At 46.3% G+C, this 12,218-nt stretch overlaps 1 protein-coding gene across 1 annotated transcript; it reads left to right on the forward strand.

Annotated features, from left to right (window-relative positions):
- Positions 1 to 874: 874 nt before the first annotated feature.
- On the forward strand, positions 875 to 11,486 carry MSMB (microseminoprotein beta). The gene is made up of 4 exons (XM_029061338.1): positions 875 to 1,003; positions 6,696 to 6,801; positions 8,124 to 8,229; positions 11,087 to 11,486. Exons 1-4 carry the CDS (start codon positions 890 to 892, stop codon positions 11,214 to 11,216), a joined length of 456 nt encoding a protein of 151 aa, XP_028917171.1. The 5' UTR covers positions 875 to 889; the 3' UTR covers positions 11,217 to 11,486.
- Positions 11,487 to 12,218: the final 732 nt, after the last annotated feature.

The following is a 12,218-nucleotide window of genomic DNA, read 5'->3' on the forward strand; positions in this document are numbered from 1 at the left end:
TTGATTATCCTGTACTAAGCACCTTAGTGTTTAGTACAATGCTTGGCACAGAATAAGTACTTAATAAATACCACAATTATTAGTTTTGTCCTTGCTATTAACAAAAATAACAGAAGTACTTACTCTGCACCAAATCTCAACCTCAGCCCTGGATTTTGGGTTCAGTCTGCGGCCCTGGGTAATCAAGCTGATTAGGCAGTCAATCGTATTTTCTGAGTGCTTACTGTGCGCAGAGCACTGTACTAAGCACTTGGGAGAGTACAGCTCAATGATAAACAGACATGTTTCTTCCAATACGAGGTTACAGGTTAGAGAAAAGCCTACAGTGGACCTGCATTACCTCTCTGGGAGAGGGAATGCCAAAGGTCCCTCGGTAAGACCAAGGATTTACCACTCTTTCATTAATTCATTCATTCATTTCATTCATTCATTCATTCGTATTGAGTGCTTACTGTGTGCAGAGCACTGTACTAAGTGCTTGGAAAGTACAATTTGGTAACAAATAGAGACAATCCCTACCTAACAATGGGCTCACAGCCTAGAAGAGGGGAGATAGACAACAAAACCAATAGACAGGCATCAATAGCATCAATATAAATAAATGGAATTATAGACATCTACACATCATTAATAAAATAAATAGAATAATAAATACATACATATCTACACAAGTGCTGTGGGACAGGGAAGGGGGTAGAGCAGAGGGAGGGAGTAGGGGCGATGCAGAAGGCCTTCCAGAATCACAGTAGGAGAGGTCTGTGCCAGTACCAGGACACCGACGATTTCAGCGCGCTCGCTCCCTGTCATGTTCAAACTCTCCTCCTGGCCCCTCTCCCACTTCTAATCGTGACATCGCCGAGGGCCACCTCCTCTTGCCATTGAACCATTTATGTACATAGTGTTTACTCATTGTTCTGAACCGTGTGTGCTGTATATAATCTCACGGCCAGAGTTGCTTTCCACATCCCGGGGACTTGGAAGGCGAAGATCATTTCACAGGATGGTAAGTATGAAAGAGAGAAATAGCTCTGAGTGGAGTTTCTGCAAATATTATCGTTAGCTGAAAAGTTTTTCCTCAGGTTCAGGGCTAGATTGGGCACGAGGCTGGTCGTGTATATCTTATACACCCTGGGCACCCAGGATGTTTGACTGGGTTGATAAAAAAGACTCCTTTAACTTGCATAAGAGTGTTCCAGTGTGCTGTGGTTTGTATAAAGTTATCTTGAGGATGAATGATGAAGATACGCTTTCATGTTGATATAATGATGATAACTAAGGTATTTGTTAAGCATTTAAAATGTGTCAAGCACTCTTCTAAATTCTGGGGTAGATATAAGCTAATCAGGTCAGACACATTCCCTGCCCTACAGGGAGATTACAGTCTATAAGGCATGCCGTAAATTTTACATTAGGCAAAGCAACATGTCCTGGTGGAAAGAGCACGGACCTGAGTTCTAATCTTGTCAGCTGGGAGACCTTTTTTTTTTAAAAAGGTATTTTGTTAAGCACTTACTATGTGGCAGGCACCGTACTAAGCACTGGGGTAGATTCAAGCTAATTAGGTCGAACACATTCCTTGTCCCATATGGGGCTAATAGTCTTAATTCCCATTTTATAGATGAGGTAATCATGGCCCAGAGAAGTTAAGTGATTTGCCCAAAGTCCCACAGCAGACAAGTGGTAGGGCTGGGATGAGAACCCAGGTCCTCTGACTCCCAGGCCCATGTCCTTTCTACTAGGCCATATGGCAGTTCTTCAGTTTCCTCATCTGTAAAATGGGGATTAAGTCCTCCTCCCTCTGTCTTTTACCATGAACACTCTGAGGGACAGGGACTGTGTCTAACCTGATTAACTTGTATCTACTCCAGAGCTTAGAATGACTCTAGTGAATAGAGCACGGGCCGGGGAGTCAGAAGGACTTGGGTTCAAATTCTGACCCCTCCACTTGACTGCTCTGTGACCTTGGGAAAATCACTTAACTTCTCTGTGCTTCAGTTTCCTCATCTGTAAAATGGGGATTAAGTCTTTGAGCATAATGTGGCACAGGGACTGTGTCCAATCTGATTAGCTTGTATCTACCCCAGCACCTAGTACAGTGTCTGGCAGAGAGTAAGCACTTAACGAATACCATAAAAAAGTGTGACTTCAAGTCGCTTCAGAATGTAAGCTGCTAGACGACAGGGAACTTGTCATAGCTAACATCTCTTTGGAATCAAGCACACGGTGGGAGTTTCAGAAATACTAAGTAGCAACAGTGAATTACGTTGCCTCTCAATGAATAAGTGCCAAGATAAGAGATGTCAAGTCATCATGGCAGGGGAGCTAGAGAGAGATGGATGGATTTTTGGAGACTCTTTCCAAGACAGAAAAAGGAAGGTGAGGAATCTGGTCTTTGGTTGATCTCTTCTAGGAACTGGAGGGGCAGAGGAAGCTGCAGGGTGGATTCTGAAGAGTTCGAATACCCTCTGCTCTATTCTCTCAGGGTTTTTGTCTTTTCCATTTCCTCCTGCCTTCTACATTCTTTTCTAGGAAAGATTTTGAGGGTGGAAGGGGTTATCTGTCACAAATGATGGCAAATGGATGAGTCCTGATTCTGAGGGCTTTAGAGGACCAAATTAAAAATGATAAATATTTTCCAAATGTTGCCTGTGGACATCTCCCTACCTTTCTTCTCCCCACTCTCATGTTAGCACTCTCATGTTCCCTAAATACTTTGGTACTTCACAATCCCTGATCAAACTTAGATACAGGTCTTACTTTCTAAATTGCTTCCTCCTATCTGTAATGTATATTAACGTTGAACTCCCTTACTAGATTGTAAGATCCTCAAGAGCAGAGCTGTTTGCTCCCAAGCATCTAGTACAGTGCTCTGCATACAATGAGTGCTCAATAAATACTCTTGATGATGATGATGATCAGAGTGTCTTCTTTGGAGAGAACTTACTGCCCTGCCAGTAATAATTTGGGGTATTTGTTAAAGCTTACTATATGCCAAGTACTGTACTAAGCACCGAGGTAGATACAAGATAATAAGGTCCCACGTGGGACTCACATTCTAAATAGGAAGGAGAACAGGTATTGAATTCCCATTTTGCAGAGGAAGGAACTGAGGCCCAGAGAAGTGAAGTGACTTGCAAGTCACAAAGTAGGTAAGTGACAAAGCCAGAAAAGCCTTATTGATGTCATACCTCCTTCAAGAAGTCTTCTCTGACTAAGCCCTCTTTTCCTCTTCTCCCAATGCTTTCTGCATCACCCTGACTTGCTCCCTTTATTCATTCCCCCTTCCAGGCCCCAGCACTTATGTACATGTTTGTAATATATTTATTCATTTGTTCGTATTAATGTCTATCTACCTTTCCATTCATTCATTCATTCAATAGTATTTATTGAGCACTTACAGTATGCAGAGCACTGTACTAAGCCCTTGGAAAGTATGATTCAGCAATAAAAAGAGACAATAGAGGAAGCAGCATGGCTCAGTGGAAAGAGCCTGGGCTTTGGAGTCAGAGGTCATGGGTTTGAATCCCGGCTCTGCCACTTGTCAGCTTGTGACTGTGGGCAAGTCACTTCACTTCTCTGAGCCTCAGTTACCTCATCTGTAAAATGGGGATTAAGACTGTGAGCCCCACGTGGGACAACCTGATTCCCCCGTGTCTACCCCAGTGCTTAGAACAGTGCTCTGCACATAGTAAGCGCTTAACAAATACCAACATTATTAATAGAGACAATTCCTGCCCACAATGGGCTTATAGTCTAGAAGTGGGGAGACAGACCTCAGAACAAGTAAACAGGCATCAATAGCATCAATATAGATAAATAGAATTATAGATGTATATACGATGCAGAGGGGAGAGGAAAAGGGGGCTTAGTCTGGGAAGGCCTCCTGGAGGAGGTAAGTAGGGCTTTGAAGGGGGGAAGTGTGATTGGCGGATGTGAGGAGCGAGAGCATTCCAGGCCATAGGTAGGACGTGGACCAGGGGTCAATGGCGGGACAGGTGAAAACGAGGCACAGTGAGAAGGTAACAACCAGAGGAGCAGACTGTGCGGGCTGGGTTGGAGAAGGAGAGAAGGGAGGTGAGGTAAGAGGGTGCAAGGGGATACAGAGCTTTGAAGCCAATAGTTAGGAATTTTTGCTTGATTTGGAGGTTGATAGACAACCATTGGAGATTTTTTGAGGAGGGGGGTGACATACCTGGAACGTTCTGTAGAAAGATAATCTGGGCAGCAGAGTGAAGTGTAGTTTGAAGTGGGGAGAGACAGGAGGTTGGGAGGTCAGAAGGGATGTTGATGGAGTAATCCATCAAGATAGGATGAGTGATTGTACTAACATGGTAGCGTTTTGGATGGAGAGGAAAGGGCAGATCTTGGCAATGTTGTGAAGGTGAGATCGGCAAGTTGCGGTGACTCACTGGACATTTGGGGTGAATGAGAGATCAGAGTCAAGGATGACACCAAGGTTGCAGGCTTGTGAGACGGGAAGGATGGTATGCCATCCACAGTGATGGGAAAGTCAGGGAGAAGACATGGTTTGGGAAGGAGCTCAGATAAGATAAGGAGCTCTATCTTGGACATGTTGAAGTTTAGGTGGCAGAAGGACATCCAGGTAAAGATGGCCCGAAGGCAGGAGGAGACATGAGTCTGGAGGGAGGGAGAGAGAACAGGGGAAGAGATATAGATTTGGGTATCATCTGCATAGAGATGATAGTTGAAGCCACGGGAGGGAATTAGTTCACCAAGGGAGTGAGTATAGATGGAGAACAGAAGAGACCCAAGAAATGACCCTTGAACTCCTACATTTAGTGGATGGGAGGGGGAGGAGGAGCTCACGAAGGAGACTGAGAATGAATGGCCAGAGATATGAGGAGAACCAGGAGAGGTTGGAGTCCGTGAAGCTGAGGTTAGATAAAGTGTGGAGGAGAAGGGAATGGTCGACAGTGTCCAAGGCAGCTGAGGGGTCGAGGAGGATTAGGATGGAATAGGAGCAGTTGGTGTCCTCTGAGAGGGTGGTTTCAGTGGAGTGGAGGGGACAGAGGCCAGATTGGAGGGGTCCAGGAGAGAGTTGGAGGAGAGGAATTCGAAACAGTGAGTGTAGACAACTATCTCCAGGAGTTTGGACAGGAAGGGTAGGAGGGAGATGGGTTGATAACTGGAGGGGGATTTGGGGTTAAAGGATTTTTTGTTAGGATGGGGGAAATGTGGACATGTTTGAAGGCAAAGGGGAAGAAGCCATTGGAGAGTGAGCAGTTTAAGATGGAAGTTAAGGAGGGGAAGAAGGAAGGGGTGAGAGTTTTTATAAGGTGGGAGGGAATGGGGCCCGAAGTGCATGTGGAGGGGGTGGCACTTAAGAGGAGGGAGGAGATCTTTTCTGAAGATACTGTTGGGAACGATGGGAAAGTAGAAGAGGGGGACAAGAGGAGGGGGCATAGAGTAGGGGAGGGGTGTTTTGGGGGAGCTCAGACCTGATGGTGTTAATTTTCCTAATGAAGTAGGTGGCCAGATTGTGAGGGATGGGGGAGATGGGGGTATAGGCGGCCTGAGGGGGGAGTTAAATATCCAAACAGCTGACAAGGGTGATGGGCATGGGTGTCGATAAGGAAAGAAAAATAGTTTTGCCGGGCAGAGGAGAGGGCAGAGTTAAGGCAAGAAAAGACAAACTTAAAAGGACAAAGGTTAGCCTGGTGTTTAGATTTACAACAGCAGCAGTTTAACCATAAAAGTGAAGGAGGTGGAGAGCGGAAGAGATCCAGGGCTGTGGGTTAGTGGTTTGAGTTGCTCCCTCTGCTGCCTCTCTGCCCCCACTTCACCTCCCCTTAGCTAAGCCCCCTTTCCCCCCCTTTCCCTCTGCTCCTCCCACTTTTCCTTCCCCTCCCCTCAACACTGTGCTCATCTGCTCATTTGTATATATTTTTATTACCCTATTTATTTTGTTAATGAGATATACATCCCCTTGATTCTATTTATTGCTATTGTTTTTGTCTGTCTCCCCCAGTTAGACTGTAAACCCGTCAATGGGCAGGGATTGTCTCTTTCTGTTGCCGAATCGTACATTCCAAGTGCTTAGTACAGTGCCCTGCACTCAATAAATTGAGTAAGCGCTCAATAAATACTATTGAATGAATGAATGAATGAAAGGGAAGCAAGTGGTGTTGCGAGCATCTATTTGGTTATCAGGAGTAGAATGGTTAGGGAGGCTAGGTGGGATGTGATGCACTGAAGAGAGATGGATGGGGTTGAGAGAGCAGAGGTCTCTGTAGGGGAGTAGTGCAGATTTATGGGGAGGAGGAGTGTGAGAGAAAAGGCAAGTGAGAAGGTTGTGGTCAAAGAGAGGGATTTCAGCGTTGGTGAGTGGGGAGATTGTGCATCGGATAGAGATGGTATCAACTGTGTGTCCAAGTTGGTGAGTGGGCGAGGTGGGGTGGAGCAGGAGGTTGGCAGAGTTGAGGAGTGATAGAAGGTGAGCAGCAGAGTAGTCACCAGGTATATCTGTGCTCATCGGTGGGCAGGGAATGTGTCTGTTTATTGTTATACTGTACTTTCCCAAGTGTACAGTACTCTACAGAAAGAAAGTGCTCAATAAATATGATTGAATGAATGAATGAATGAACCCAGATTCTCTGACTCCCGGGTCCGGGCTCTTCCCACTGGGTCATGCCGCTTTCCGGTGGTAACCGTGCTTCTCTCTCTCTCTCTCACAGAAGTGTTTCCTGGGCATCCTCATAGCCTTTGGCCTCACAGTGACGGGCTGCGATGCAGAATGCATATTTAGAAGACTCTATTTCAACCCACTCAAAGTCACCACTGGTAAAGTCCCTTACATACTTTGATCTCTTTACTTGGACAGTCGTAAGCAGCCAAAACAGAATTCCACATCCTTGGAAGAAAAGGAGGAAGGGACCTTAGAAGAAAGGAAATGTTCAAGACCTAAGGATTTAGACTTGGGGTAGAAGGAATGAGCAAAGACCACCGAGGCAGGGCAAAGGAGACGCAGATGTTGTTTGGTTTGTTTTTGGGTCTGAGAGGAAATGGTGGTGTTTCTTAAAGGTCCATGGAGGTGAAAGGAAGCGGGAATGCAAATTCAGCTTGTGGGAATGAGAATTAGTTTGAAGCAGGCTTCTAGTGGATAGAGCCTGGACCTGGAAGTCAGAAAGGCCTGGATTCTAATCCCAGCTCCATCATCTGGTGGCTGTATGAAGTTAGGCAAGTTAGCTTCTCTGTAACTCAGTTATCTCACCTATAAAATGGGGATTAAGAATGTGAGCCCCATGAGGGGCAGGGACTGTGTCCAACTTGACCACCTTTTATCTATTCCAGCGCTTAGTACAGTGCTGGCTTATAGTAAGTGCTTAATAAATAAGAAGAGAAAAAGAAAGATGGGAAAGGAATGGTTCCCATAGCATTTAGGGTCCTGGAAGCAGCACATTCTAGTGGAAAGAGCCTGGGCCTGGGAATAAGAGGACCTGGATTCTAATCTCAGCTCCAACATTTCTCTATTGTGTGACTCTGGACACATCTCTTCACATCCCTATATTTCAGTTTCCTCATCTGTAAAAGGGAGATTCGATAGCTGTTCTTCCTCCTAATTAGATTGTGAGCTCCAGGTGGGACAAGGATCAAGTCCGACATGATTGACTTGCATCTACCCTATCATTTTGTTAAGGGTATTTGCTAAATGCTTATTTTGTGCCAGGCAATATACTGAGACCTGGGGTAGATACAAGTGAATCAGGTTGGGCACACTCCCTGTCCCAGCTGGGGCACACACTCATATTCCCCATTTTACAGGTGAGACAACCAAGGAAAAGAGAATAATAATTGTGGTATTCATTAAGCGCTTGCTATGTGCCAGGCACTGTACTCAGCGCTTGTATAGATACAAATTTGCCAGGTTGGACACAGTTCCTATCCCATGTGGGGCTCACAGTCTTAATCTCCATTTTACAGATGAGGTAAGTGAGGCCCAGAGAAGTTAAGTGACTTGCTCAACCTCACACAGCAGACATGTGGCAGAGCTAGGATTAGAACCCACATCCTTCTGACTCCTAGGCCCATGCTTTATCCACTAAGTCATGTTGCTTCTCCTGATAAGTCTTTAATGGGAACTGTTTTCCTTTTCTGGTGTGTAGGCTGTGTGGACCAGCTTGGGGTAGAGCATGGATTCAATACTGTTTGGAAGACCAAAGAGTGCTACGAGTGCAGCTGTTCCACCATTGGAATAAGCTGCTGTAACTTGTAAGTGCTCCAATCCACAGTTGTTCCTGTCCTTGGAAAACTCTTTCATTCATTCAATCGTATTTGTTGAGTGCTTACTATGTGCAGAGCACTGTACTAAATTAAACACTTGGGAAAGTACACTACAACAATGAAGAGGGACTATCTCTGTCCACAACGAGCTCACAGCCTGGGGGGAAGACAGATACCAATACAAATAAATGGACATCAATATAAACACAATTATAGTTATATATGTAAGTGCTGTGGGGTGGGGAAAGGGGGGGAAGACCAAAGGAAGCAAGTCAGGGTGACGCAGAAGGAACTGAGAGATGAGGAAAAGTGGGGTTTAGCCTGGGAAGGCCTTTTGGAGCACATGTGCCTTCAGTAAGCCTTTGAAGGCGGGGAAAGTAATTGCCTGGTGGATTTGGTAAGGGACTGCCTTCCAGGCCATAGGTTGGATGTGGGCCAGGGGTTGGTGGCAAGACAGGAGAGATGGAGGCACAGTGTGAAAAGGATAGCACCAGAGGAGTGAAATATGTGGGCTGGGATGCAGAAGGAGAGAAGCGAGGTGAGGTAGGAGGGGTGAGGTGATGGAGAGCTTTAAAGCCAATGATGAGAAGTTTTTGTTTGATGTAGAGGTGTAAGGGCAGCCACTTGACATTTTTGAGGAGGGGGGTGACATGTCTTGAACGTTTCTGTAGAAAGATAATCTGGGCAGTGGAATGAAGTATGGACTGGAGTGGAGAGAGGCAGGAGGTTGGGAGGTCAGTAAGGAGGCTGAAGCAGTAATTCATTCAATAGTATTTAGTATTTATTGAGCTCTTACTATGTGCAGAGCACTGTACTAAGCACTTGGAATGAACAAGTCGGCAACAGATAGAGACAGTCCCTGCCGTTTGACGGGCTTACAGTCTAATCGGGGGAGACGGACAGACGAGAACGATGGCGATAAATAGAGTTGAGGGGAAGAACATCTCATAAAAACAATGGCAACTAAATAGAATCAAGGCGATGTACATTTCATTAACAAAATAAATAGGGTAATGGAAATATATACAGTTGAGCGGACGAGTACAGTGCTGAGGGGATGGGAAGGGAGAGGGGGAGGAGCAGAGGGAAAGGGGGAAAAGAGGGTTTAGCTGCGGAGAGGTGAAGGGGGGGTGGTAGAAGGAGTAGAGGGAGAAGGGGACCTCAGTCTGGGAAGGCCTCTTGGAGGAGGTGAGTTTTAAGTAGGGCTTTGAAGAGGGGAAGAGAATCAGTTTGGCGGAGGTGAGGAGGGAGGGCGTTCCGGGACCGCGGGAGGACGTGGCCCGGGGGTTGACGGCGGGATGGGCGAGACCGAGGGACGGTGAGGAGGTGGGTGGCGGAGGAGCGGAGCGTGCGGGGTGGGCGGTAGAAAGAGAGAAGGGAGGAGAGGTAGGAAGGGGCAAGGTGATGTGGAGCCTTGAAGCCTAGAGTGAGGAGTTTTTGTTCTAGGGGTGTGTGATGAGTGATTATACAAACATGGGAGCCATTCAAATGCAGAGGAAAGGGTGGATTTTAGCGATGTTGTGAAGGTGAGACCAACAAGATTTGGTGACAGATTGGATATGTGGGTTGAATGAGAGAGCGGAGTCAAGGATAACGCCAAGGTTAGGGGCTTGTGAGATGGTGGTGCCTTCTACTGTGATGGGAAAGTCCAGGAGAGGACAGATTTTGTGTAGGAAGATAAGGAACTCTGTTTTGGACATGTTAAGGTAAAGTTGACGATTGGACATCCAAGAAGAGACATCCACAGCAGGTTTCCTGGATCCTTGCTAAAGGGGCCACGTGGCAGGAAAGAAACATTTTGTCAGAAAAGTCATGTCCTCTTCCTGACATTTCTGATCCATTGGCCCAGTAATTCAGATCTGCAGGGGTCTGCCTTCAGATATAGGTTGAAAATTTGATATGGCAGACCTTCCTCCCTAATGGTAACACAAATAGTATTTATTGAGAGCTTACTCTGTGCAGAACCCTGTATTAAGAATTAGGAGAGAATACACAGGTGAGAATTAGTCATAGTCCCTGTCCTGAGGGAATCGATGCCCTAGGGTTTGGAGCTTTTTCTGGGTCTGAAGGATGAAAAAAACAAAGAGGTGGTGTAGGGTGTGTGTGTGTGTGTAAAGAGAAAGAAGAGAGAGGAATAAGAGGAAGAGAAAAGAGAGAGCGGGTAATGGGAGAGGAGGGAAAATGGGAGCAGGAGGAGCGGAAACAGAAAAAGAGAGGAGAAGAGATAAGAGAGGAAAGGGAAGGAAGGAGAGAAAGAGGGGACAGATGTAGATGAGAGGGAGAAATGGAAAGGGAAAGGGGGAGAAAAGACGGAGAGAGAGGAAAGACAAAGGAGAGAGAGGAAGAGATGGAGAGGAGGAGGGAAATTAGGAGAGAAGGGAAAAAAGGAGTAGGAGAAGGAGACAGAAAGGGGAAGAGATAAAAGAGGAAAAGGGGGGAAAGAAGAGAAGGGGGGAATGGGGAGAGATATAGAGGAGAGGGAGAAAAGGAGAAAGACAAAAAAGGAAAGGGAGAGAGACAAAGGGAGAGGGGGACAGACAGAGAAAGAGAAAGAGAGAGAGCTTCCAGAGACATTCCCTAGTACAGTGTCTAGTCAGCCTAAGCCATTGTGTGCAGGAGAGAAGGGGCGATGAGAAGGCAAAAAATCCAGCAAAGATGAGCAGGAAAGTCTAGAAGGGTCTAGAGAAAATCTCTGAGTCTGTTTTTGTTCTCGATTCTCAGAGATGATAACCTTATTGGACCTCTAGTAGCACAGTGCCTTCCCAACTTCCCCAAAGATGAGTTCTCCTAACAGACAATTCACACAATTCTCACACCCTGGTTGTATTTTTCCTTCCGATGACAGAGCAACTAAACCTTTTGGCTTTGATGTAGAGAAGTGCTCAGCCATTTTCCACATAGAGTCCTGCAGCTACTCTCTGGTGTCCAAGTTCGACCCTTCAAAAACTTGTGCGGCGGCTCAGTGGATACGTTAAAGGATAACACCCTCTCAGAAATGTTTCTCCGCTGCACACCTCCACTCCAGCCAAAGGAAATACTCCGGCTAGCTGGGGTCGTTGGGGCCCCAGAGACAGGGCTGTGAAGAATTCTCATCACCTTGTTGTCCTTCGTTGTGTACAGAGTGCCAAAAAGTACAATGTGATTTGTATCTAATACTCCCCACTTCTCTTGGTAGCCATGTCTCGGTCAATGAGCTGTGTGGAGACCCCTTGAACCCCTGTAGAATAAAATCAGAGAGAGCATCACTGTTCCTTCTGAGTCTTTTCTTCAAAAGAATGTCTGCTCCTTATAGAGGCTATATGCTGTGGTTTGGAAGAGGAAGAAAGATAGGAACAGGAGGAAGGCAGAGGAGGTGGGTTCTAATCCCAGCTCTGCCACTTGTCTGCTGCGTGACCTTGGGCAATCACTTCACTTCTCCGTGCCTCAGTTACCTCATCTGTAAAATGGGGATTGAGACTGTGAGCCTCACGTGGGACAGGGACTGTGTCCGATCTGATTTGCTGGTTTCCACCCCAGCGTTTAGTACAGTCCCTGGCACACTGCAAGCACTTAACAAGTACCATAATAATAGTAATTATTATTATTAAAACAAAGGGGAGGGGAGTCATGCTTAGAGTGCTAGGTTGGGGGGGTGAGTCTGGATTGGAAATGGGGAAAGGACTAGGGAAAGGGGGTTCTAAAGTCCACGCTTGGGAGTCAGAGGAACGGGCTCCAAGTTTTTACCACTTTGTTGCTGCATGACTTAGGGTAAGTCACAACTTCTCTGGGCCTCCTTTTCTTCCTCCGTAAAATGGAGATTCAATTCCTGTTCTGAGAAGCTGCCTGGCCTAGCGGAAAGCGCATCAGGCTGGGAGTCAGAGGACTTGGGTTCTAAACCCAGCTCGGCCTCTTACCTGCTGAATGAGAGGGAGAGTCCCTTAACTTCTCGGTGCCTCAGTTCTCTCATCTGCAAAATGGGGATTCATTGGCTGTTCTCC

This window comes from Ornithorhynchus anatinus, chromosome 3 (assembly GCF_004115215.2).
Source record: "Ornithorhynchus anatinus isolate Pmale09 chromosome 3, mOrnAna1.pri.v4, whole genome shotgun sequence".
Classification (NCBI taxonomy): Eukaryota; Metazoa; Chordata; class Mammalia; order Monotremata; family Ornithorhynchidae; genus Ornithorhynchus; species Ornithorhynchus anatinus.

Bases quoted from the DNA above. Each gene is read 5' to 3' on its own strand.
- MSMB (XM_029061338.1), top strand. From the start codon at position 890: ATGTACATAGTGTTTACTCATTGTTCTGAACCGTGTGTGCTGTATATA. The intron at 1,004-6,695 runs GTAAGTATGAAA...TCTCTCTCACAG, and splicing joins GAAGATCATTTCACAGGATG to AAGTGTTTCCTGGGCATCCT. The intron at 6,802-8,123 runs GTAAAGTCCCTT...TCTGGTGTGTAG, and splicing joins CCCACTCAAAGTCACCACTG to GCTGTGTGGACCAGCTTGGG.